The sequence below is a fragment of the Labeo rohita genome, chromosome 13, assembly GCF_022985175.1.
Source record: "Labeo rohita strain BAU-BD-2019 chromosome 13, IGBB_LRoh.1.0, whole genome shotgun sequence".
Classification (NCBI taxonomy): Eukaryota; Metazoa; Chordata; class Actinopteri; order Cypriniformes; family Cyprinidae; genus Labeo; species Labeo rohita.
This window is the reverse complement of record NC_066881.1, coordinates 9,880,862-9,908,772: the sequence shown is the minus strand read 5'-3', so window position 1 is coordinate 9,908,772 and position 27,911 is coordinate 9,880,862. Positions and strand designations below refer to the sequence as shown.

General features: G+C 35.7%; 1 protein-coding gene across 18 annotated transcripts in view; it reads right to left on the bottom strand.

Moving 5' to 3' along the window:
* Positions 1–27,911, bottom strand: part of kcnma1a (potassium large conductance calcium-activated channel, subfamily M, alpha member 1a) — a 249,221-nt gene that overhangs the window by 124,264 nt on the left and 97,046 nt on the right. For all 18 annotated transcript variants that reach the window (XM_051125701.1, XM_051125718.1, XM_051125717.1 and 15 more), the window contains exon 3: positions 2,146–2,207. In XM_051125701.1, the coding sequence (XP_050981658.1) occupies positions 2,146–2,207 (62 nt within the window). The remainder of the gene's footprint in view (positions 1–2,145; positions 2,208–27,911) is intronic.

Sequence of the window (27,911 nt, the reverse complement as noted above, 5' to 3'; positions counted from 1 at the left end):
TTTTGCTCCAAAGTTCAAGTTGTAAAAACCAAGTAGTAGAAATTGTATCTTTATTGTAAAACAAGACAACATTTTTTAATTCTTTACACTTTTATTTCTCCTTAACAAAATAAATATCTTAATAGAAAAAATAATTTCTTAGTTCTGCATTCTAATGAATAATATTGTTTCAAATCAAGAAACGGGTTTGTGTTGCTTGTTAATATTAATAATAGTATTTTTTTTTCCTTTCTTTTTTGTCTCTTAGAAATACACATTTGATAGTCGCTTGAGTTAGGAAGCAGATGTAAATTTATGTTCATGGTCAAAATCAGTAATATCTGTAAAAAAAACAAAAACAAAAAACAACAACAACAACAAAAAAAAAAAAACCTGTAGAAATAATTTTTATATGGTGAAATGCAATTATTCTTATTTTATCAATAAATTCTATAGAGCGGTTAGATTAAATAATTTACACCGCAAAATTACAACTGCGGTAAATAATGTTATGAGATTAATGTTTTAAATACATATATGAATACACAAATAAGAAATGTTGATTCCTTCAAAAACGCTGAATCGTTCAGTAACAAAATGCCACAAGTGTGCTATACTTCTGATGTGACCCTTTTTTGGAACTATTTTCGTAGTTGAAACAGAACGAAACAGTAAATACTGTCTAAAATGTAAGTAACTTAACTACTTGTTTATTGAACTAAAATCAATGTAACATTTGCTATTCGTGAGAATATTCAGCAAAATAGCTGCCTTGGTATGTTACTGAACTATATCGTGTTATAAATAAAATACACATTTTGAAATTTTACCTCACTGTGTTTCTTTATGTGTCATTAGGTCCATCAGTCATTAGGTCCATCAGACTGAAAATATTTTAGCGGTAATTTGACCAAAAATATTTAAGACCCATCAAATCTGAATTTAAGACATTTTAAGACTTTTTAAGGCCTTTTATTAGGAAAACGTTATTTAAGACTTTTTTAGACTTTTTAAGGACCTGCGGACACCCTGTAATAATAAAAAATGCTTTAGTTCAGTTTATTGTTTAGCAAACACAAACAAAGCCAAACAAAACTATAAAGGTTTGTGTCAATGTACAGAATTAAAGTACAAACAGCAGGAAACACTGCACTGACCTCATCTAAATCTGTTTATCATCTGTCTCACATATGCACTCAAATGAGAAAGCCGCTGACTCTAAGCTGTCATATGAAAACATGTATTGTAAATGAGGAGCCAGGTCAGGGTTTTTCTGAATGATGCATTTAAACACAGTGGATCGCCCTCCCTCCGCTTCCTTTACCATCCTGATCTGAGCATTATAAGGATTAAAATCTCCCATCATGCCTGGCTTCACTCCAGCATGTGCACACACAGACTGTATGTAAGACTTTATATGCAAAGGCCGTACACATGCTCATTTGATCGCTTAGCTTAGATTTAAACTGCACGTGTTGGCTTTCTACACGCTGAGCTATGCCAACACAGCAATCTGCATCTCTGACATCAAACTCACTGCTATATTCATAAAGACTGAGTTTGGCTTATTATACAATCGCTGATGTAAAAGTATGCACAGACTGGCCATCACATTGATCAAAGTTCATCTCGAAAACTATGATACCTGGTTGCCTGGGCAACAGCTTTCAGCACACCTTTTTCTATGGAGCACAGAGGAGAGGGGTGGGCGGCAGAGATGCTCTGCTAATGTAACCATGGAAACTGGCCTGCTTGGCTTTCATTGACAAAATAATCCCACCACACCGAGTCTTTAAAGTCCAACATTACAGAAGAAAGAGAACAAAACCCTGAATTATATAATGGTACCCTTAACAGTGCCAGTGAATGTAGGGTTCATTAATATGGTATCATTATCTATATGGGAAAATAGTACCTTAACACTGTAGACTGCCCTGCTACCATCTGTGCCTTGTACTCCTAATGATAAACTATTTGGGGTTTATGCACTTAACAGAAATCTTCTCTTCTCTCTTTGACCCTATTTCAGAGTTGGCACTATTCTGTGCCATTCACTGAAAGTGCCTTTATAGTAAACTGAGGCAAAGATCTCATTATTTAAGGCCTTTAAACTCATGTGAGAATAAATAATTCAGGCAAGAGTTGTTAAATCTGAATAGTACTCACTCCGAAGAATCTATGAAGTATATTCCCAGAGCTCCGATGCTGAGTGCAAAGACCAACACCACCTGGAGGGGGAGAGAGAAAGAAAAGAGAGAAAGGGGAAAGGATATCATTAGTGAAGGTCCACTGAGAACAGTACCACTTACAGAGAACACTTCAATCCTGGAGCTGTTCAACAATGAGCACAGCTCATTTCCACCCATGCTACACATGTGGATGAGACGTAATAAACAGGAAATGTCATAAAACTGTAAGTGATCTCACCAAATCATACTAGGTTTAACCTAAGCATTGTTTATGGACATTGTGGGTGCATTCGAACGCTCAGACATGCCTGTGAAGCAGTCTAGAGAGATAGCAGCTCACTAGGTTTAGAGATGCAGCTCCATCTGAGCTCTCAGAATTTTTTTTTTTATAAATTTCATTAAGTGAGAGTAACTTCTGAGAGACACAAAAGGACTGAATAAATCATTGATATTCAATTGTCATCGGTGAACAAGAGACAATGAGAACTGGGTGTGTGTAAATAAAACTGTTGAGAAAAGGCTGTTGAGAAATTAAACTAAAGGTTTCTCCCAGTGTTTTGATGTGAAAAGCCCTATTCAGTCAGTAATTGTTTCTCAAGTGGACGTCTGTAAAAATACATTTACATGGCACCTCAGTGATAAAACTCATGGATTCAGATGGTGATTTATTCACAGTGGAGATGCAAATTTTCTGAATGCTCTGCTCACGTGGCCAGTCACATGATTGTCCTCTGTTAAATAAAATGGCACATGCTTGGAATAATAAGAATGAATGCATATTTAATAATGCGCTATTTATTATTTGATTAGTTAAATCTCCTGTCTAAAATGAGAAAATAGATGCACTATAGTTGTATATGATTATACGCAATATAGTTATGTATCATTTATTTAAAATACATTTTAAAATTGTACTGCATACCTGTTGCTGCAATAATAATGTCTCATTTCAAATGTTTACACCACGCAACTATTTGTCCTAATGCACATGCAAAGTTTTATGGAAATCCAACCACAGGTGGTGCCATAATAGTCATAAACATTAAAAATCACAATTGACCTGGAAATGCCAAAAAAATGCTAAAAATGCTTAAGAACTGATTTACGTAGTTACAGGCTTGCTAAATAATGCGTCATGTATTTTTTCATATGTGCTATAATACCTTAAAGCGTTTAAACCCTGGGAATTGCTGCTTGCAGCTATATTTGTTTTTGTTTTTTTCAGTTCAAAGAACATTACATTGAAGCAGAAATCTTTTCTAACATTAAAAAGTCTTTACTGTCACTTTTGATCAATTTAATTCTTCTTTGCTTTTAATTTCTTAAATAAATAAATAAAATTGATGATGCCCCAATCTTACAGACTTCTAACTTTCAAACAGTAATGTATGTTTTATCTTACAAGAGAAATGTGTGTATAGGTTTGTGTAAAATGCAGGTTTATAATTACAGTGCATACTCAAAGTGTTGATGTTCTGAATAAAGGGAAGCCCCTGCACTAGTAGCTCCGGCTCAGTGAAGCGGAGAGCACAGGAGAGGGGTGCAGAGAGCACAAAGCTCCTGAGGTCAAATCATTTGATCTTTCCTGGGACGCTGCATGCGAGATACACACTATCCCCATATCAGGTGAAACTGAGACAACTGCTATCGAATGGCTGCTATGTTATGGTGCGTGGTGGAGTAGTACACATGCATATACACCTGTCCAGTGCAATGACCAGTGTCACCCACACATCTACACAAACTAGTGGAAAAGTATCAGGAGAAAATGTGTCATGCACAAAAAAAACCAGAAGACCTCAATCCCCCCAATTACCACCCTGATTCATGTACACTAACCATAGCAAATTTACTATTTACACTATAACAATGATATAGCTCCTTTTTAAAAAACACAGTTAACAATTCTTGCCAATTGAAGTGATAACAGGACCTCTCTCCCTCTGGCCATTTTCCTGGTTGCATTCGCACCAGCAGCAGAAACTCTGAAGTGGCCGACAGTGACATCTTTATTTGCGCCATTTATTGTGCAAGCGTCAACAACCGGTGAATGAAGAATGCTGTGATCTGAGCTGTTTTTGTTGTGGGTCGTGGGTTTTCATGATACCGGAATGTAAATACACAATTTACGTAACTAAAACAGTAAAAAGTTGGTCTAAGAGACAAAATTTTCTATGACAACTTGCAGTGTTACATATAATCAAGGCTGACAAAAGAACAACACTGCAGACAACAGGTAAATGCTGTTATCACTGTTTTTCATGTTCGTGGAGTAAATAATTTACACAGCTTTTTTAAAATGCCAGGTAGCCAGTGTTTCATATGTGTTTGGCCAATCAGCATACACATACTGTACGTCACTGGTAGTTCCTACTGAACTGTTTTAGACCCTACTCTGAAGTAGAAATTAATTTAGTTCCCCCAAACCGAGTTCCTAGAACTAAATACGTTCTTAGTTGCTGCGGTGGGAACACTAGAGCTGCCCTCGGCAGATTTTTCTGGTCGACTAGTAGTTGTTTATTTTAAACATGTTTAATAATAAATCATAAAAATCATAGTAAGCGTTTAATTGCCTACACAGCCTAATAGGCGTTCAAGCGCATGCAAAAAAAAGGTTGCCACAACACACCAGCAGATATAATAATTATGAATGTGTCAGGGACAAACAGCAAGGAGACTGCATTAATGTTTTAATAATTTATTAATAACTAGAGATTTCTTTGTTTTCAGCTTAAGAGATGAAATCAGCAACACTGACTTGTGATCTCTGCAGTAGTGATGAGCCTGTAAGCATGTTTCATATGGATTACATAATCTGAGAATGTTTTCTATTTGAATTGGTTCATTTAAAAGTAGACATTTCACTTTTATAGATATATTTTTCATGTCTGTAAGGCAAGTGCACACAGAGACCAAGGCGGCAGAAAGCACATCCTGTTTGCTTTTATTATTTTACAAAAGCACAAAGTTTCGTTGTTATTGTGAGTGCACACAAATAAACGTAGAGTCTTTACAGAATGGAAAGATGTATTACTTTTATCTGGATGACAGAAAATGACGGAATATTTTAAGAGCAAGTGACCACACCGACGCCTCCATGTGTCATGCAGTAAGTGCACTACTATTCAGCTTCCACACTCCGCACAGACACTTCAATAGCACACATTTTTCTAGGTTAACATGAGATTGAGCAGCCATGTAAAGTTGCTACTATACACATCTTTCAGATGAAAAGCCATATCTGAGGTTGATGAATGATAGGTGAGCGTTTGGATGTCCTGTATGATGTATTACCAAATAGACCAATCGTTAACAATCTGTCCGTCATGGACTGCATGACTTCACCACTTCCTGTGCAATTCTGCGACTAAACGACTAATAAAATTTTGGTCAACCAAGCCTCTTCTCATCGACTAACGGTCAGTCGACTATTAGGGGGCATCCCTAGCAAACATGCCCAAAAAGCGGGAACTTCCACCAATAGTTCTAATAACTATTAAGCTATGTGTAGAGGTCATATGTCAGTGTGAAGCTGACTGTGGAAACATAAAACGTTTAATTTGTAATTTTAAATGCACATTACATATCACATTGGAATGGCAGCTAGAGCACATTCAGTACTTCGGCCATGTTCAGTTGTGGTGCTCATATGGGCAACACAGGTTTGAGTTCGACCTGCAACATGTCCCAGTTCCATTATTCCCCTCTTTTCTCTATAACTGCCTGTCAGTCCCATTATAATGGTTGAATAAAGAGCTTTGCAGCTCACTTGAACCAGTGGTGGTGTATATGTATAAAATTTGCGATGCTACCAACTATGACCTTTAAAAATACTGTAGTATACATATACATAAGAGCTTTTATTTTGAACAGCAGACTTGCGTTCTTCATCACTTACCAATGACTTCAAACTTCAACAGTGACATTTATGAAAATGGGCTAAGACACATACATGTCTGAAATATATAGCATAAGAACTGCAGACTAAAGAAAATGCAAATGCACAACACTTGTGATTAAAGAGCAGAGATGTGAAGTACCCTTGCCTGTCTTTTCCAGCAAGTAGATTTTTGGCAGACTACCACATTAGTTTTAAAATCCCTGCACTGCAAAAAAAAAAAAAAAAAAAGGGAAAATGCAATATGATGAGATTCATACTGTTTTATAGAGTCTACTAAATGAGGTCGCTTCTCAAACAACGTCTTGTTTCAGATCTTTAATAAGCCAGCTTCCATACTGACAACGAACAGTCTAGCGGTGTTAATAACAATAAACATGAACAAAACAGCCTCCTGTTTCACTGAATTTAGCTAAAATCTTATTATAAAATGCAATTTCTGTGCTGGCTTCTGATTGGTCATTAGAGCATTCCAGGAGACCTAAAATACACATATGACATTCATGACTTAAAACACCTTCACTATATCACTGCACACCGCCCACAGGATAACATTTTAGTGTTTACATCTTCACAATGAGAGCACTTCATGAAATTCGTTGATAAAACAATATTTAAATCAATAATGTGTCTATTATTTTTATAACACTGTAACCGTTTTCTAAAATCAGGCATCGGAGACCAGGCTAACAGCTTTGACTATATTACCAAAAAAACACTGGTATCTTGCCACTTAAATAAAGCACTCATGATCAAATTTGGCCTGAAAAGCATGTGATAGAACACTCTAGGCACTCTAAAACTGGAAATGGAACAAGTCCTGTCACTGGCCTAGGTTGAGTTTCGAGGTGAATGGAAAAGTCTCTTTTTGTGTGGTGTAGTGTGATTGGACCTTCTTGACCCTTAAGGTTCAAGGGCTGTTGGCCGGAGAATGGACATCTCAAACATTAAAGACTGGAAACTGCAGCTGCCAGACAGGGTGTTTGTGTATCCAACAGTGGAGAACTATACTGGCTCACCTCACGAGGTCAAAGGCTGGGGTCTATTTGAGAAGTAATTCTACACACGGACGAGTTCTGCTCGAGCGATTGGCTTTTTTCAGCATTATTTAGGTACAATGATTCATTGTGTGCTTGTGTGCAAGATAACTGGGCCGAATGTGGATCTTGTTACGTGTCATGTTCAGACCACTCAAGCCCGTTTATTAGTGTTTTTCCCACATCAGAAATGAATATTTATTTTTTCTTAATTTAGTTGTCATTACATAATGGCCATGATTTTAGCTCCCAACAGTGACATCCAAAACGTCTTACAAAAAAAGATAACCCTTCCCTGTTATTTTGCATTTATTTCAACATACAACATAGCTAAATATAATTAAAGGGATAGTTCACCCAAAAATGTGGTTCCAAACCCGTAAGACATTTGTTCATTTTAGGACAAATTAGATATTTTTGATAAAATCCATGAGCTTTCTGACCCTGCATAGACAGTAATGCAACTGACACATTCGAGGCCCAGACAGCTAGTAGGGACATTATTAAAATCAGTGGTTCAACTGTAATGTTATAAACGTTTCATTACTTAACACAATTTATTAAATGCCATCCTTACATATTAAGACAGAAACAAAAGTTAGTAGTTTTTCCTCTATGGATGCCATGCAGTGCACATTTGTCTTAAATTTTACTATTATGGATGTACAAAACTTTATTTCAGAATTGACCGCATATTCCAGAATATCAATTGGCTCATCAAGGTAGGAAAAAAAAGTTTCTTATGCTTATATTTTATTATATTTTTCAGGATTCTCTTATGAATAGAACATAAAAACAGCATTTATTTGAAATAAAATTTAGAATAAATAAATGAAACAGAATAAATCTTACTGACCCCAAACATCTGAATGGTAGTGTATATGTAACTCAACTTATCACAGTATAAACTAAACAACTTAAAACACATCAGGGGCCAGTTGCATAAAAGGTTTAGACTAGTCTTAAAAATTAGTCATCTAATAAATGGATAAATAAAAAAATTAGTTGAATCCAAAAATAGACTGATTACCCCTTAGTTAAAGTTGGTCAAACTAGTTCTTAAAATAAATATAATTGATTCAGCACTATGATAAATGGATAAATAAATAGGAAATAGGAACAAGAAATAAATATAATTGATTCATCTCAAAATAAATAAAAAATAAATGCATAAATAAATAAATACATACATAAATAAGAACAAGAAATTTAAAATGTATAATTGATTAATCTCACTCAAAATAAATAAATAAATAAATAACATCAAGAAATTAAAAAATATATATATAATTGATTACTTTCACTCAAAATAAATAAATACGAACAAAAAAATAAATATTGTATAATTGATTAATCTCATTCAAGATAGATAGATAGATAGATAGATAGATAGATAGATAGATAAATGATTACTCTCACTCAATAAATAAATAATTAATTTAAAATAAATAAATAAATAATGATTAATCTCACTCAAAATAAACAAGAATAAGAAATAAAAAAATATATAACTGATTAATCTCACTCAAAATAAATAAATAAATAAATAAATAATATCAAGAAATAAAAAAGAAAAAAAATATATATGTAAATATACATACATACATACATACATACATACATACACACACTCCAGTCAGTTAAGTAGTCCCTGGAAGGAGCTACAGTATAACATTTGTTAACAGGATGTAGTTGTCACCTTTGTTATAGAATGATCACAGACTTAGAGCAGTTATTGTACCATATTGTCTCTGCGACCACCAACAATACTCATATTGCTTTACATATGCCTTTTTTTGAAGTTCATAAAGCAGTCGGCTTAGCTTAACATTATTGTGTCAAAGCAATATACAAAACCTCTCAAAGAAGCCGGATCACTGCATCCATTATTGATGACTGGAGGCTGATTATTTTCATGCGGCCTGTATTTGGACTGATATCCCACATTGTCTAGTGAGAAAACACCTTGATGCATTTTTAATTGGAGCTCTTTGTCTGGGTGATAGCGAGTTCCAGTGAGTAGCAGCTGGAGGAAGAGGAGCTGTGCAGCTCAAGATAAGCAGAGACCGTGGAAAGCCACACTCCTCCCCCAGTGCAAAAGATACCAGGCACTCCAACATCATTCAGAAGAGCTGCTTTTGATAAAAGATGCTGGTGGAGCACATTAATGTCATTGTGGTGTTTCAAGGCAGACATCTTCCACTTGACTTCATAGTTGTCTTCTTCCACAAGAGGGCACAGTGTGCTTGTTCTGTGGGTGTGTTCACACTGACCTAATCCAGAGGCCTTACAGCAGGTTGGTGACATTATGACTAAAGATCTTCACATATAAAAACAGGAAATCGAAATGTACTAAAAATAGAAAAAATACTCATTTTGAGAGAAGGCCATTTGAATGGATGGCTTCACAGAACACATACTATATAATCCCACCAAAGACAAACACCACCAAACACTCATTTCCTTGCAGCTGAGTTTTTACTGTGCCTTTTTGCTAAAAAGCTGAGCACTCCTGATGAACTGAGACGATAAGAGGCATCGTCTTTAAACTGACCCAGTTATTCATCTGGAAACATCGGTGCCAGCACTGCGCTCGTCTCTCACGAGCTCACTGCAAACCCATTACCGCAATTACAACACTGGAGAAACAACGGATTCACAAATGCATACAAACATATCAATGGGAGAGAGATTCTGGGATACGGAGGATTTTACTGCTGTTCCTAAACACAGGCTGTCTTTTTAAAAGATTACTTCCTGGTAATTTACTCACTTCCATGTCATCCAAAATGTTCATGTCTTTCTTTCTTCGGTCAAAAAGAAATGAAAGGTTTTCAAGGCAAACATTCCAGGATTTTTTTTTATATAGTGGACTTCAATGGGAGCCAACGGGTTGAAGGTCCAAACTGCAGTTTCAATACAGCTTCAAAGAGCTCTGCACAATCCCAGATGAGGAATAAGGCTCTTATCCAGCGAAACGATTGGTCATTTATTAAAAAGAATAAAAATGTGAATACTTTTTAACCACAAATGCTCATCTTGCACTAGCTGGACTTCACGCATTACGTAATCACGTCGGAAAGGTCACGCGTGAAGTATCAATCCAGAGTTTCCAGGGTTTTTTTTTTTTTTTTTGGAAAAATGCTAGATTTTGACATCAAGATTTCAAAAGCTTGTGGCTTGAACTGGCTTAAAGATAGAGATCTACTGTAAATTAGAAAAATGTTGGGCATGACCGAAAGTTTATGTGGGGTGTAAATATACTCATCTAATTTGCATATTATGACGTCATCAGGGGCGGCCATCTTGAATTTAACAATATTCAGGAAATAGTAGATACTGAATTGATGTTTGAACTTATTTACGTTTGTTTGTTTTTTTGTCTTTTTATCCTCTTTCCAGAAAACAGGAAACCACCAATAAAACAGGAGAAAGTACTAAATTATTACTATATTACTATACTATATTGTAGTAAAACACGTGAACAGTAGCCTACTTTTTGATCAGTTCATCAGTAATATTCAGGAAATAACAGATATCGAATGGATGTTTGAACTTATTTGCATGTTTTTTTTACTTTTTATCCTCATTCCAAATGATCAGAAAAGAGGAAATCAACAATAAAACAGGAGAAAGTACTAATTTATTACTATATTGCTATACTATATAGCAGTAAAACGCATGATCCAGATCACCCCTGCTGTCTCTACCACAGATGAAGTTCTAACCACTTATGACCTTTCCAACATGATTATGTAATGCATAGATTATGTAAGTCGCAGATATAAATTAGTATTTTTTGGTTTTTTTAGAAAATCATTAGGAATGCCGGAAGGTGTCCTGCTTTTAAGCCAGCGAGCACTACTGCGGTCCTTGACCGCATCAAATCTATAACGCTGAAGGACCCCCTCAAGATCTGGCAGCACGCAGGCTTCCAATGACAGTGACTTGGAGGTGGAGCTTGGACCTTTCCACAAAAGTATGCCTAGTTATTTTTCTATTGTGTTAATTTGCAGGATGTGTCAAAAAATTGTTGGTAGATAAATAGCTGTATTCTGTATGTTTGACTCGTGTACAATCGTTAATTTTAAGCTTCTGGTATGATATTTGGACATTTCCAGTCTGGCAACACTGCTCATAACTTAGATACTCTGCTTTGATTTTCAGGTCTAGCATGTTGAAATTATACATTTTAAACCACATTAGTTCAAACTAGCGCACATCTGAAGCACACACAGAAAGTGGCTGTCAAACAACATGTGACACTAACTAAACTAAGTTCTCTTTCATGTCTTATTGCACTTAAATGGTCAAATACACACAAGTTTATGTTAAAACCACACATGAGTTACAAAAACAGTGGGTTATGTCTGTGAAGGTAAATAGCTGGGTAAGAAATCGCATGTTTGTATTATATGTGTGTGGCAGCAGTGTAATATACAGTAAATAAATCAATAAATCCACTGCTCTCTTGTCTCCTCTGAGACTGCAACTAAATAGTGTTCAGTTAGCATGCTTTGCTCAAACTTTCACCATGCCGTTACAACTGGTACACCACTGTCGCTTGCAAAAACACAATGACTGCGCCATAGGTGGAAACATGCAGATTACGGGTGGTAATATTACAATAAGATCCCCTTTCTACATCACCAGGGGAGCGAAATCTGAGCAGTTCATTTTTTCACATGCTTGCAGAGAAAGGCTTACTAAAACAAAGTTACTGGGTTGTCCTTTTTCACATTTTCTGTGTTAATAGATGCAACAAGGACACGATTATAGCACTTAAACACAGAAAAAGTCCGATTTTTTTCCATTATGCCTTATGCACCCAAAAAAATACTAAACTATATTCAAGTCACTGTACATACAAATTGCATTTTTATATATTTTGAATAAATGAATTGGTCATAAATAAATACATTTATGTAAATAAATAAATAAATAAATAAATACCACCATGTCATTGACGCTTATGATTATGACCTTTATAGCTAAACATACAGTAGGGATATGCACACTGCTCCTAACATAACCCATTACAAGAGTGAACAAGGGTGCTAAAGAGCTATTGTTTTAAATATAGCATGCTGTGTGGCGTTTCAAGTTGCATCATGAAAGTGGTGTTTACAGACAGAGTAAAAGACAAATCTGGATTCAAGGCTTCTCACATTGCCTAGTACAGTCATGGCCTGAAATATGACTCACTAATACAAACACACACACACACACACACACACACATACATTTGACGGTTTACACAGGATGATCTACTTCGCAGAACTAAAACTGCACAGCTTTTTTTGACCATATCATTGTGCGTTTCTTGCTTATAATTTCCTACACATTTTCAATCCAGTTCACATTGTTTCTCAGCCCTGGTGAGACTGAATTCTAATTAGGGCATTTTGACTTCTCTCTGCCTCTTGACAGGCCCCTTCAAAAGTGCACTTTAACAGATCCCATGAATAATTTAGCTGACAGGTGATGTAGCCGGCCTGCAGATGAGCCTCTTTATATTAGTGGCAGATATTGGGAGAAACCAAAAGAGTAAGCTGTGTAGTTCAAATGAAATGGCATGCAAATGAGCCGAAGAAAGAAACCGTTCCCCTGCCGCGGCAATGCTGACACAAAGTCGTGATATACGAGTTCCCCACCTTCAAAGCTTTAAAGCGCAAATTTAAAAACCGCTTCCAAATCTGAATTTGATTTCCTCGTTATCCCGCCGTGATTGTCTGATAGATACACGGTTTTTCAAAAGAGATTCATGGAAGTGATGAAAAGTGATATTAAAGGTGTTAGTAACTCACAGGGCTGCTTGAAGGGAAAACGGCCAGCCCCCAGAGGAAGGTGATACGGCGTTATGTAAGGCTGATATAGTGTTTCACAAGATGAGAGGGAGGTTGTGTTGTGGTCTGACAACATTTAGGAAGTGTCTTAATAACAAGTAAACAAAAGGACCGCTGAACTGACAACAAAAAGTACTGATGAATGCTCTGAATGCTCTGCTTTGACATCACAGGAATTGCATTTTGTTTGTTGCACTTAGTAAGGCAAATCCCTTCAATCTTTACAACCAAACATGAGTTCTTCAGTGAATCTAACGCTGAAGAGGTTAAAGGGCACCTATTACGCAAAATCCACTTTTAGAAGGTGTTTGGACAAATGTATTACCATATCATCCATTTTGTCTGTGTGCGATCGGCTGTGTCAAAAGCAGTATCCCGTCAGAAACACCCTTGCTCTGTTTCATGATGTCTATTGAGGCTTTTTATGAGTTTTACTAAATTTCCTGTAAGTCTATGCACAACTATGACTTGGTTTTATAAATGTTTGTAAGAGTTTATATCTTTTTGTAAGGTTCATTGATATTTTTCTATACCTGTAAATGAAGGAAAGTAAATACATTATGCATGTTTTCATGGATTACTTGATGAATATAACACAAAAAAGTATGGAATAGAGTTTTTCTTGTTCATTGACTATTTATTTGATTTAACTAGGAAAACGTGAAGCTAAAAATTTTGTAAGGTCATCTAACAGGCTACTGCAGTTCTATTCTATTCTATTAACTGGCACTAACTAGGTGCGTTTACATGGAGCATTGTAATCGGTTTAAAAGTTCAATCCAAATGAAAATGTTCCATATGCACACCTCAATCGGGAATAAAAAAAGAGGGGTGGGACAAACCTTTCTATAAACCAAACAAAATACAAATTCTGCCATGTAAACACGTTAAACAGATTACTCTGTGTCTACATCAAGCAGGACAGGTGTCCTGCCAAAATGCTCCCCTGTCCATCCTTGCTAAACGTGATAGATTTCGAAAGCGAAAGTGAAACCAGTAAAACAGCGCACATAAGAAAGCAACTGCACGCTTTTGCGATCATCAGCAACTGCACTCGATCACAGATTGCATGCTCTGATTCATTCATTGTTCAGCAACTCCTGGTAAGAAATTGTGTATTTGTTCCATTTAAGTACAGTACAAATATCGGTCCTCTCACGCTCACTCACGTTGCTTCTCCTGACTGTTTATTGCCATAGCTAGCAATTTATTTATTGCTTATCTAGGAAACGATCTGTCATTTTCAAACAAATTGACAATATATATAATTTTTAACCTCAAACGCTCATCTTGTCTAAGTCTGCGTGAACTCTTTTTTTTTTTTTTTTTCGGTTCAATAAGGTCAATACAGTTAGGGTATGTCGAAAAATTCCCATCTTGTTTTCTTTCCCAACTTCAAAATCGTCCTACGTCGCTGCAGAAGTACCAACCCAGTGTTTACAAAGTAAATATAGTAGAGAAGATCAAACGCCCTTTACAAAAAAAAAAAAAAATAAAAAAAAAAAAAAAAGGTAAAACAACGATGTATGATGATTTTGACGTTAAAGAAGAAAATGAGACGGGAGTGTTTCAACATACCCTAACTGTATTGATCCGGATTACACAGAATATGCATGCGCATCACAGAGACTAAACAAGACAAGCTTTTGAGGTTAAAAAGTAAACAAATTGTCAAAATGAATGATCGTTTCGCTAGATAAGACCCTTCTTCCTCGGCTGGGATCATTTAGAGCCATTCGAAGCTGCATTGCACAAACTTGGGGGCACTATAGAAGTCCACTATATGGAGAAAAATTCTGGAATGTTTTCCTCAAGAAACATAATTTCTTATCGACTGAAGAAAGAAAGACATGAACATCTTGGAGTAAATTATCTGTAAATTTTTGTTCTGGAAGTGAACTTCTCCTTTAAAATCATCATTGTAAGAACACACAAATCCACAACATGCTGAGCCAGAACACATCTTCAGTTCAGTCCATTCAGAAAAGTGCTAACACAACAATATGACTGTGCTTACCAGCAGATTCCCACAGGAGACACTACAGAGCAACTGCGACTACAACTCAGTTCCACAAAACCACATAGGAGGAACCCTACAGGAACCTGCAGAGCTCCAGTGACGTCAATCAGTAGTACAGCAGAGGAGCAGCTAGACAACACAAGCGTCAAACTCAAAAACAAACACCACCAAACTCTGTCCAATCACAACCAAGCTCAGCATTATTCATTAACCAAAGATAAGTGTGCATCAATTGTCTGTGAGATTAAAATGAAAATGTATATGAAAATGTAGATGTTATGTTTTACTTCCATTCTCATTAGACTAGATAAACAGCCTCCTGGAGCGGCTTGAAAAACAACAAAACACAAAAATGCAATTACACAAGTAATCAATTTACCTCAGATCAGCACACCTGACAGATTTCCATATTCATGAGCACATACCGAACATCACAACACAAATATTATCATTCAGCCAGGCTGCCCACACAAACACAAGCCCCCCGATTCACTGCCAATGCTTTAATTATGTAAATGATCAAGATGTAAGCTACTGTACAGCTCAAAGGATAAAAATGTCTTCGGTGTGACCCATCTGATTGGAATGCACAGACGCACACTCAGGCAGCAGTATCTTGAGTGAGCGCTGTGTTTACCGTGTGGACTGGTGAATAATTCACCACCTGACTCCATGGGAAATGGCACCTACTGGACACTGTCTTCCAATTACCCTCTCAGTGGGAAACGCAGCATTGATTTGTGAAGACGCTGGGTGTTAGAGCAGATAGTCGACATATAAACAACATAAATGTATTCCTGAGGTGAAGCTTACCATAGAACTGAATTAATCTGCTCATATTCTGAAAGCAAAATCACCAATATTGTGATTACAAGAGGTGTTCTATTCCTGTTTAAAGAAATTAGACCTTTTAGGGTGATTTTCAACTGATGGACAATAAAATGGGTGAAACAATAGAAATGTACTGACCAGAATTTTAAATAAGCACCTTTGTTCATCTTAAGACAACAAATTGTGATATTTATGATGAAATCTGAGAGCTCTCTGACCCTCCATAGACAGCAACGGCACTAGAGAAAAATCGTTAAATAAAGTCGTTATTTTTGTTTTCTTTGCGCACAATGTATTCTCGTAGCTTCATAATATTACAGTTGAACCATGATGTCACACGGATGATTTTAACTATGTCCTTACTATGTTTTTGTGCCTTGTCTGTGGTAGCACCCTTGCTGTATATATGGAGGGTCAGAAAGTTCTCGAATTTCATCGAAAATATCTTTTATTTTTTGGGTAAACTATACCTTTAACAACTACAAAGTTTATCTCAGCAACCCCCCCAAAACACACTAATATCATGAGCTGTACATGGGAAAGCACACTGCCTTCTGAAAATGTGCAACCGTAGTTTATGTAGAAGACTTGAAATGATGAGGAGAAGAGAGAGAACAGAATTAGACTTAATTTAGAAGTCATTTCAATAGCTCAATGACTGGGCCATCCAATTAACTTCAAGTTTTAAAAACAGTATTTTTTTAATTATATCATAAAACAATTGGCTATATTACAGCTAAAACAGTTCCATATCTACTTACACTGACAAACGATAACTTCACTCTAAAACCAAAACAGTGAAGTTAATTAAATAAAATGAGTTAATTTCATTCAGATATTACTGAAAGTGCAAAGGACTTAAAAAAAACTGATTAAGCTAAACTTATACTGAATGAGTTGCAGCAGACTCTAGTTCTCAGCATGCATTGCATGATACTGCATATGAAGAATAAATGTTGAAATTAAATGTTATTTTGTGTGTTTTAGAATAAAATACTACAGAGAGAGTGTTTAACGTCTGGTTTTATTGGGATTTATATGGATTTCTTTTATACTACAGTTACCACTGAGGGTAGAGCAGCTGACTGCCAAAGATTTGAGCTAATACAATCTTAATGCAATCAAATTATCTAAATTATCTAATAAATCCGAATTTAGTTCTACTAACCTTATTAAAGGAGATGTTCACTTCCAGAACAAAAATTTACAGATCATTTACTCACCCCCTTGCTATCCAAGATGTTCATGTCTTTCTTTCTTCAGTTGTAAAGAAATTATGTTTTTTGAGGAAAACATTTCAGAATTTATATATTTATTCAGTCCATATAGTGGACTTCAATGATGCTTGTGAGTTTAAACTTCCAAAATGTAGTTTAAATTCAGCTTCAAAGGGCTCTAAATGATCCCAGCCGAGGAAGAAGGGTCTTATCTAGCGAAACGATCTATTTTCTTAAAAAAATTTATCTACTCTTTAACCTCAAATGCTCATCTTGTCTAGCTCTGCGTGAACTTTGTGTATTCCGGTTCATGACAGATAGGGTAGGTCAAAAAACTCCTATTTCTTTTTCTTCTCCAACTCAAAAACTAGTCCTACATCGCTGTTTACCTTTTTTTTGTAAAGGACGTTTGACCTTCTTTGCATGTTCACTTTGTAAACACTGGGTCGGTACTTCTGCAGCGATGTAAAATCATTTTGAAGTTGGAGAAAATGAGTTTTTCGATATACCCTAACAGTCATGAACCGGAATACACAGAGTTCACGCAGAGCTAGACAAGACGAGCATTTTTTTTTTTTTTTTAAAGAAAAAAGGGATAATTTAGAACCATTTAAACCTGTATTTAAACTGCATTTTGGAAAATCAAACTCAAAGGCACCATAGAAGTCTTTCACTTTATGGAGAGAAATCCTGAAATGTTTTCTTAAAAAAAACAATTTCTTTATGACTGAAGAAAGAAAAACATAACATATCCGATGACAAGGGGGTGAGTACATTATCTGTAAATTTTTCAGCTGCAGCCGTTATGCTTTTTTGGCTTAAGGTTGCAGGCTTGCCTTCTATTGGGTTTGGTTATACTGCTCAGGCCCGCCCACAACCGCTGATGGACTGTCATGCATTAGCATATTCCCGCCCTCAGCCAGCTGTACGCTGTCCACTATTTTCTCCGCCCTTAAGGAGCTGTAGCGACAACAATGTCTAATAAGCAATGCAGATGTTTAGTAGTTGGATGTAAAAGTGAACATAAAAGTCTTAATTTTCTCCCGACATCAGAGACACTGATGGCGCAGTGGATTAGTTTGTTTTTGATGGTAACGCGCCACCAAATACACAAAAAAACAGAAGAGAGGGGTGGAGTGAGCAGTAGCTCATTATCATTTAAAGGGACGATACACTGATACGGCCCGCTGTGAACAGAGCTGTTTTTGACAAGGTAAAAAGGTGTTGTTTGGGGAATTTTAACCAAAGCATGTTGCAGACATTTCATGAAGACCATACCAACTACTGGAAAAAGGGCATCCTATGTCACCTTGTACTTGTAGTTTGATAACTGATTACCTCACATTTTGAGTCCTACAAGCTTTTTAGGGTTTACAGTGTTATCAGCAGATCAAATCATCATTCATAAATCATGTTTAACTTTAATATAACGTAGTTCAGAGCAAAAACTTGGGTCAAAGCCAAAAATGGTCTGTTCTGATTGCAGGGGTTGCAGACAACAATGAAAATAACTTTTTGTCCATTTGTACAATAAATACTAAATACCTGGCACTGCGTTGAGTTGTTACTTGATGTCAAATGTCAATTCTGAGTACAGAAGCGAAACCTACATCAAAACAATGTCTGATTAACGCTGTCAGACATTACAGCTGATCCTCACTTGTTTGACAGTTTCACCTCAGCTGCCAGCCAGTTTAAATCCTTCGATTTAATTAAGCTCAGTTTCATAAGAGCAAGCCCAGAGTCGTTCTTAAACATGTACCCCATCTGTCCTCACAAATAAGAAACATAAGGGCCAAAACCCTTATAAGAACAACAACAACAACAAAAATAGTTTCATTTAGACAGGGTGCAGCAGCCAAATAGCATCATGACCTCTTGAAGCTCAGCAGAGGGGCTGCTGTCATGAGCTGTCTGGTGCTGAGTTAGTGCTACGGACACTGCTCTGATGAGAAAGGCCTGCTGGAGACAAGCCCTCATAACCCTCATTGTCTAGAGCACAGACCCTCTGAGAGGACCACCTCAATTCATTCTAGCAGACACATCCGTCGATCTGTTTCAGCTCCATTGGTCTCTTTTATTCTATTTTCATATCCACAGCCGCATCCTCAATTTCAGCACCTGTGAAAACTGTACACTGTGACAAAATGCATTATCCTCTGTAATGTTGCAAAAAATACTACTAGTATTATTAGTGTACAGTACATTACACAGTCATATTCACAGCATGCATTACATTTACACAATAAGCAGACGCTTTTATCCAAGTACAACTTTATCAGCAAACATCCCTGGAAACTAAACTCATAGCCGTTGCGAGATTGTGACGCGGAAAATGCGGAATCGCAGAATCCAGTCATAAAAATGGAATACGTTTTTAATATCTGTGAATATTAGGCAGCAAAAATACTGTTTAAATATGAATCCTGCATGTTTTGCGTGTCTCTGTGTGAATGAATGGCACAAATGCAAGGTTTCATTTACTACACACATACTGAAGCACAAATGACGCTTACAGTGTTTTCAGTCTTTGCCGCCTAAATACATGAGTACATTAACACAAAAATCTCTAGAACTGCTCTGAGAATCACTTAATTAGCATTTTACCATTTCTTTTGAGAATAACTATCATCATACACAGAAACGTCTTCACAGCAACCAGTTATAAATTGTTCAGTTACAGTTCAATTAAAGTTCGACTTGAAGAAATCGTGACAGAAATATATTGCTTACTGTAATGACAGAACTACTGCTACTAATAAAATTATTATTAAAACATTATTTTTAAGGAGTATTTACCAGAATAATTTTAGTACACAACAGAGTATTTCTGATGTAAATAAATAAATAAATACATTTTTAAAAAATAAAATCAATAAGAGATGTTTATTTTTTTTAAAAAATAAAACCATTAAAATGAAAGCCAGAAAATGAATGAAAAAATAAAGAAGTAAATAAAAAAATATAATAGGACCTCAAAAGTGTAATTTTTAATAAATTGCAATTAAATTGTGTTTTAAAAAATTCATAATTTCAAATAATTAGACATGCGTTTTGATTAATAAAATGTAAATTTAACCCTTAAAACAGAGTCCAAAAAAGTTAAAACAGAAAAAAAAGTTTAGTTTTGTTTTAATTTTTCTGAGATATATATATATATATATATATATATAAAAACAAAAAAACTGAATTTGGAGGAAAATTGGATTTGGATTTCATAGTGCTCTATGATAGGTAACCCAGACAATGGATTGAAATGTTGAAATGTTTTTTTTTAAACTTTAATCATCATTTTTGATTGTTTTTTAAAAAGAAATTAATCATTTAAATCAGCAAGGATGCATTAAATTGATCAAGAGTGACAGTAAAGACATTTATAATGTTACAGAAGATTTTTGTTTTAAATAAACCAACCTTTTCAACCTATTTATCAAAGAATCCGGAAAGAAATGTATCATGCTTTCTGGAAAAATCTTATGCACCAAATCAGCATATTTAAAATGATTTCTGAAGGATTATGTGACACTGAAAACTGAAGTAAGGATGCTGCAATTTCAGCTTCAGCATAAAATTAAAAAAGAAAACAGTTATTTTAAATTGTAACATTTCACATTATTTCTGGTTTTACTTTTTTGTTTTGTTTTGTATTTTTGCCGACCACATAATTTTTCTTCAAATCAACTAAAGGTAAGAAATGCACATTTAAAAATCAGAAAGGTTTAAATGAAAACATGTTTTTGTGTTTTTTGTTCTCAGAGGTTTAAACTAATCTTGAGTCACAATGCATAACACAACACATGGATCCTTTGGCACAAAACTTCCTGTGACTAGTTTTTCATATTGATTCCTTCTCTCACTTTTCACTTCCTTCTGGCAAAACCCAGCCTTTTTCATACAGTCATTTTCAGGTCATCACTAACATTACATCCCGCACGTCACAGTCAATGGCTAACACTTTCAGCAAAGTCTTAGTCAATACCGCATACTTGGCAGCTAAACTTATGAGAAACGACAAAAAAAAAAATCTTGCTGTAAATAAAGCATCCATCCCCTGACAGCCTTGGCCTGGCAGATGCAATAAATACAAATGGCTTCATCGACATCCTGAAACTAGAGGCGCAAATAGCCCCTGTCCATTTAACACTCCCAAGTCGAGTGGGACGGACAAACTTTCATCTCAGAGACCACTGATTTATAGCGAGGATGGAAACAACAGATGAACCGATAGTAGTTCAAGGGGAACATCTGGGCATCCGTCGGTGGCCCGGGTCCACGGCGTGGAGAATTCCCAGCATTTGGTGCTCTCACCGCACTTAGCATGGCCAAGATCCTCATTATGATGCCTACGAACTGCCAACCTACAGGATTAATGGCCTTCTGCACATGAAAACAGAATCGCATCCAAATAAGCCGCGTGCCATTTTCCATGTGGCGTCCGGTGTGTCATTCGGAGCCGGCGCTTATTACAGACTGGTGATCATAATCGCATCCACAGCTCTATTGTGACATGCTTACGATGCCGCTGATATAGTTATCTAATCTACGGGGGCAGATTTTCCATAAGCCTCGAAACCAAAAATAGGAAATAGGGAACTCTAACATGCTCAATTTATTGCAAAATACAAGCTTCTAAACACATCCCAGACTCTTATTATTTAGCTGTTGAAATTATTTGAGCCATCCAGACAGATGAGAAACGAGCAGGCGTCAGATGTCCCAGTATTGAGCTTATCTAAAATGCGGACTGACGGCGGATATTGAAGAGAGCGCAGACAGGTTGACATGTAGGAAAATGATGTGTCAAACTGAGATGATCTCTGAAAGAGGACACCGCAGACCTGCAGCTGATAGGATGAGGCACCTTGTCACAGAGATGAGGCGCAGTGTCGTTTCGGTGACCTTCACTGACTTCAGAGCCATGGAATATTAAAAAGGCGCTTTGCAGAAAGGACGAGCGCTGTGATTGGTCCAGCTCAGAGGTGGGAGGATGTAAAAGTATGTGAGCAGAATTCAGACTGGCTCCCTGAGGAGCAGCCAAACAGGTCAGTCGCTGCCTCGCAAGGACGTGAGATCGAGCATGTCCATCTCGCCGAAAGACGACGTGAGGTGGTTCTTTTATTGCCATGACTGCTTCTAGGGTTAATTCCTCTTGTGTATATATTATCTCTCACAGTAAGACACAACTTGATTCGCAAGGATGCTTGCTGCAGGCAGGAAATGTATAAGGCTACAACAGAGGTCAATGACAAATGAGAATCTATGATACAGAAGGGGAAAAATCTGCTTAAAATCTACCTGACAGGTTCTTAGAAATGTACTGATACACCACCGTTCAAAAGTTTTGGGTCATTAAGATCTCTTAGTTATTTGATCAAAACTACAGGAAAACTGAAATACTGTAAAAAAAAATATTAAAATGTAAAAGAATTGCTTTCTATTTTTGATAATTTAAAAACTGTAATTTATTCCTGCAAGGTCAAAGCTGAATATTCAGTCTTTAGTGTCCTTCACTCTAATATGCAGAAATGAAACAGAATAACAGAAGAAGAAATAGGTCTGTGCCGATAGCCTTGTGGGCAGCGCGCCGACATACAGCGCTGTTGCGCTACGGGTGTCCCGAGTTCGAATCCCGGCTCGAGGACATTTCCCGATCCAGCCCTCTTCTCTCTCTCCCACTTCACTTCCTGTCAGCTATGATCTGTCCTATCATAATAAAGGCAAAAGGCCAAAAATAAATCTTAAAAAAAGGAAATGAAAAAAGAAGAAACAGAAATTACTAGCGTTATTTTTTTTTTTTATCAAGTTAAACATTTTAAAGAAATTTTTAATGAATAAGAAGTTAAACTGCATTTATTTAATATTTTTTATATAAATTAATAATAATAATAATAATAATAATAATAATAATAATAACATTTTTTTAATTTATTTATTTAAAATACAACATTTTCAGACAAAAAAAATAATCTAGTTTTACGCACCTGCCACATTCTTCGAAATGTACTGATATAAAACCTTTTTAAAAGTTTTGTGTTGCTAGGATCTCTTATGCTAAAAAAGGTTGCACTTATTTGATTCAAAATACAGGAAAACTGTAATATTGTGAAATATCATTACAACTTATACCAAAACTTTTCTATTTTTTAATTATTTTACTGCAAGGTCAAAGCTAAAAATTTTTTAGTCTTCAGTGTCCTTACGTTTAAAAATGTTTAACTATTTTATATATATATATATATATATATATAAAAAATAGTTAAACATTTTTAAGAATAATTGAATGAATAGAAAGTTAAAGATGCATTTATTTGAAATATAAATATTTTATATAAATTAATAATGATATAATAATAATAATAATAATAATGTGAAAAATTAATTTATTAACACTTTTCCATTTTGATGTATTCCTGCAAGGTCAAAGCTGAATTTTCAGTCTTCAGTGCTCTTCAGAAATTGCTCTAATTTGCTGACTGAATGCACAAAAAATTGAACTGTATTTAATTGAAATATAAATCTTTTTATATAAATTCTTATTATTCTTATTATTAATAACAACAATAATAATAATCTTTCAAAAATCACATGCTGATTTCACAAGAAACATTTTTTTTAATGTTAATGTTAAAAATACTACTACTTTCCTTTTGTGGAAATAGTACATTTTAAAGGATTATTTAATGAATAGAAAGTAAAAAAAGGAATTATTAGAAATTATAACTATTGTAAAATTATTATTATTATTATTATTATTAAATTCATTTTTCAATACATTCAAATTTTGGGACAAATCAAATCAATCAATCAATCAATCAAGGTAAAGTAAAAGTAAAATTAATAAAATAAAATAGTGTTATGCCATTTACAAACATTTGAATACCATTACCATACACTGTATTAAGAATATCAGTAGAAAAAAAAATGTGTTTTTCTGTAATCTTCTGACAGGACATAATCTGTTCAGTTTATGTAGACGTCCTAAAACACAAAACAATGCAACATATAATTCAAAATGCAGGTAAATCATCTGTGAAAAAAAAAACACCACCACAGAAAATTCCTTCATACTAACTCAATATATCGTCCCTTATTTTTCCAGACTTCTCTTAGTGAAGTTAGCAGACAAGTTGAATAACACTGGATGTCAGAGAGTGATTCATTTGTTAATGTGTGCGCATCCTGTTGTTCAGAGAACAGGGAAAGGGCTGTTTCGCTCCTCAGCGTCGGGCTGTGTACGTATTTGTGCGTTCATGTGTGTTGAAATCAGGGAGGAAACGTGTGACATTTCCCTGCTGAGATTTGCGAGCGGCAGTAGCCATGTTTTTTCTGGCCTTCTGTCACCGTGTCAGAGCTATTCCTGCCGCAGCCTCGGGCGTGATCCCATAAACACACACATTCACGGACACTCCGGACTATGCAGAGCTGCTCAGAACATCACCACATTAACTGTCACTTCCTCTCCAAAATGACCTCCTCATGTGTGGGATTCAGTCAGAGACACTGATATGACGACAAGACATTACACAGAAAATAACAACTGTACTATTAGTCAGGCTGACCTGCGGAAAATAATAATGAATATATGATCATGAATAAGCAAAAGTGTAAACGTTCAGAGAGGTGTTATAATGACCAAATATCTGGACCACATTTGATAACGCAGCAGGAGTGAGCTATAAATAATCCAAAATGCAGCTCATGTAAAGGGAAGGTGTGTATCCAGCAGCAGAGCGAGTGTGTGTGTGTGAGATACGAGAGCTGCTGTGTGTTCAGTGCTGGAGATTGAGTCAGCATGTCAACTGTCATTAGCGCTTACTGATCTCTGATTCATGCCTGGCCCAGTGTGCTGCTTCCACACTCAATATTCAGTCCGAACACAGCCAGATCACTGCTCACTTACTCCATGTCCACAAGGAAGGACACTTACTTGTACTTAGTTGAGTTTGCATATGTTTATTATGTTCATCTACCATGAAAACTCACAGAGCCAAAGCCTCGGAGCAAACATCAGAGGTTCAACATGTCCCAAGATATTTGAAGACCAGCATCATATGACAAGAGTTTAGCCATATTTACTTTAGCAAGTTTAGAAGTTTGACAACAGCAAATGATCACTGGAGTTATCATGAATGTCATCAGAGCCTTAATAAATACTGACAGCATGTTTTATTTGCCTAATATAATGAGTGAGCGATGTACAGAAGGATCTTCTGTTGGCCACAGATGTTAATACTGTGTGCTGTGCCAGTCATGCTGTTGTCATGGGCATTATTAGAGGCAATTATTCTCATTATGAATGTATAATCATTGCATAAATCAAACCTGTTCAACTGAAGTGAATATTGCAGGAATAAAAACTATGAGGAGCAGTAAATGCATCCATTGAACTGACTAGAACTCATCCTTCATTCATAAACCTGAAAAATATACATTTTTGCTGCTTGTTCAGTATATGCTTAAAGAAGAAGTCCACTTCCAGAACAATTTACAGCTAATGCACTCACTTCCTTGTCATCAAAGATGTTCATGTCTTTCTTTCTTCAGCCGTAAAGAAATTGTTTTTTGAGGAAAACATTTCAGCATTTTTCTTCATATAATGGACTGATATGCAATTTAAATGTGGCTTCAAACGATCCCAAATGCGGTTGTAAATGATCCCAGCCAAGGAAGAAGGGTCTTATCTAGCGAAATGGAATCGGTTATTTTCATAAAAATAATACAATTTATACACTTTTTCATTTCAAACAATCGTCTTACTCTGCCTGAACTGTTTTTTTTTTTTTTTTGGTTCATGACAGTTAGGGTATGTCAAAAAACTCCCATCTCATGTTCTCCCTCAACTTCAAAATCATCCTATAATCGCTGTTTTACCTTTTTTGTTAGAGGTGTTTGATCTTCTTTGCATGTTCACTTTGCAAAGACTGGGTCGGTACTTCTGCAGCGATGTAGGATGATTTCGAAATGATTTTTGAAGTTGAGGGAGTTTTTCGACATACCCCAACTGTCTTGAACCAGAATACAGAGTTCAGGCAGAGTAAGACAAGACGAGTGTTTGAGATTAAAAAGTATTTAAATGGTATTTTTTTTTAATGGAAATTACAGATTGCTTCGCTAGATAAGACCCTTCTTCCTTGACTGGGATTGTTTGGAGCCCTTTGAAGCTGCATTTAAACTACATTTTGGAAGTTCAAACTCGGGGCACCATAGCAGTCCATTATATGGAGAAAAATCCAGAAATGTTTTCCTCAAAAACTATTTCTTTATGACTGAAGAAAGAAAGACATGAACATCTTGAATGACAAGGGGGTGAGTACATTATCTTTTTAATTTTTGTTCTAAAAGTGGACTTCTCCTTTAACTAAAATGTATGGAAACCTGTTTCCGACACTGAATAAAAAATAAAAACGAGGTAACTGCAACTTTTTCTCACAATTTTGACTTTTTTCTCAGAATTGATACAAACTCTTGTTTCTGACTTTTTCTCAGAATTGTGAGATATAAACTTGCATTCAGATCCAAATACAATATTCTGCGTATACTATTCTGTGTTATTGTTAAACCCTTTGAAAGCCACAAAAATCATTATAAAAACACAAAGTTTTTGTGCACTATATTTCAAGTGTTCTGAAGCCATTTCATAGTTTAAAGGGATAGTTCACCAAAAAATGAAAATTTGATGTTTATCTGCTTACCCCCAGGGCATTCAAGATGTTGGTGACTTTGTTTCTTCAGTAGATCACAAACAAAGATTTTTAACTCAAACCACTGCAGCCTGTCAGTCATATAATCCACGACTTTGAGAGTCAAAAAAAACATACACAGACAAACCCAAATTAAACCTCGCGGCTCATGACGATACACTGAGGTGTGAAGACACGAAACAATCGGTCTGTGCAGGAAACTGGACAGTATTTATATCATTTTTTTTACCTCTGATCCACCGCAATGTCCAACTGTCATGAGCGCGTTCACAACAGCCGGCCATTAATTGCCGCCATTAATTGCCATTATATGACTGACAGACTGCAATGGTTTGAGTTAAAAATCTTTGTTTGTGATCTACTGAAGAAACAAAGACACCTACATCTTGGATGCCCTGGGGGTAAGCAGATAAACAACAAATTTTCATTTTTGGGTGAACTATCCCTTTAATGTGAGGTACAGATGTATATCAGTATATATTCAAACTACACGTCGTGTTCAGTTACGACAGTCAAGACAATAAAACTCTCTCCACTGTTCCTATTATACTTGATCTGTAAATAAAGATCAATGGTTTTGCATGTAAGGACTTTATCTTTCTGGAGTTTCGTGCTGTTTCTAAATCATGTTAATTTTGTTAATTTCTACCATTAGATCACAATGCTGGAGTAGAGAGCACTATTGTTCTTCATGAGCATAGTAACTGAAATGTAAAACTGTCAAAAGAAATGGCTCATTAAACTAACACACAGATTTAATACACTATGCATCAATATCTCTTCCCTTTGTGCTTTGAACTTCTCTATGTGGACCGCTGTGACTCCGTATTGCTTCAAGCGCATCATTCTGCACACGGGATGCACAAGCATTTTGTGCCACGCTGTATTTGAAGCCTTACGTATCATAATATTTTTGCGCAATGAAAGATTATTAATAGCCTTTCTTGTTAGTCTTATTTATCATATGTTGCTGCCTCTTTACTGTGCTATACATTTAAAAAAAAAATGTCTTTTCATTCATAGTATATATTTATATATAAATATATTACTTGTTTTTCATGAATGTATTTTACAACAATACAAAGAGTGACGTGTAACATTTTACCAGATTTGGACCTACACTTATTCACTTTTATTTAATAATTTAATAATGTTTGTTTGTTTGTTTGTTCGTTTTTTCAGTAAAAGTTTAG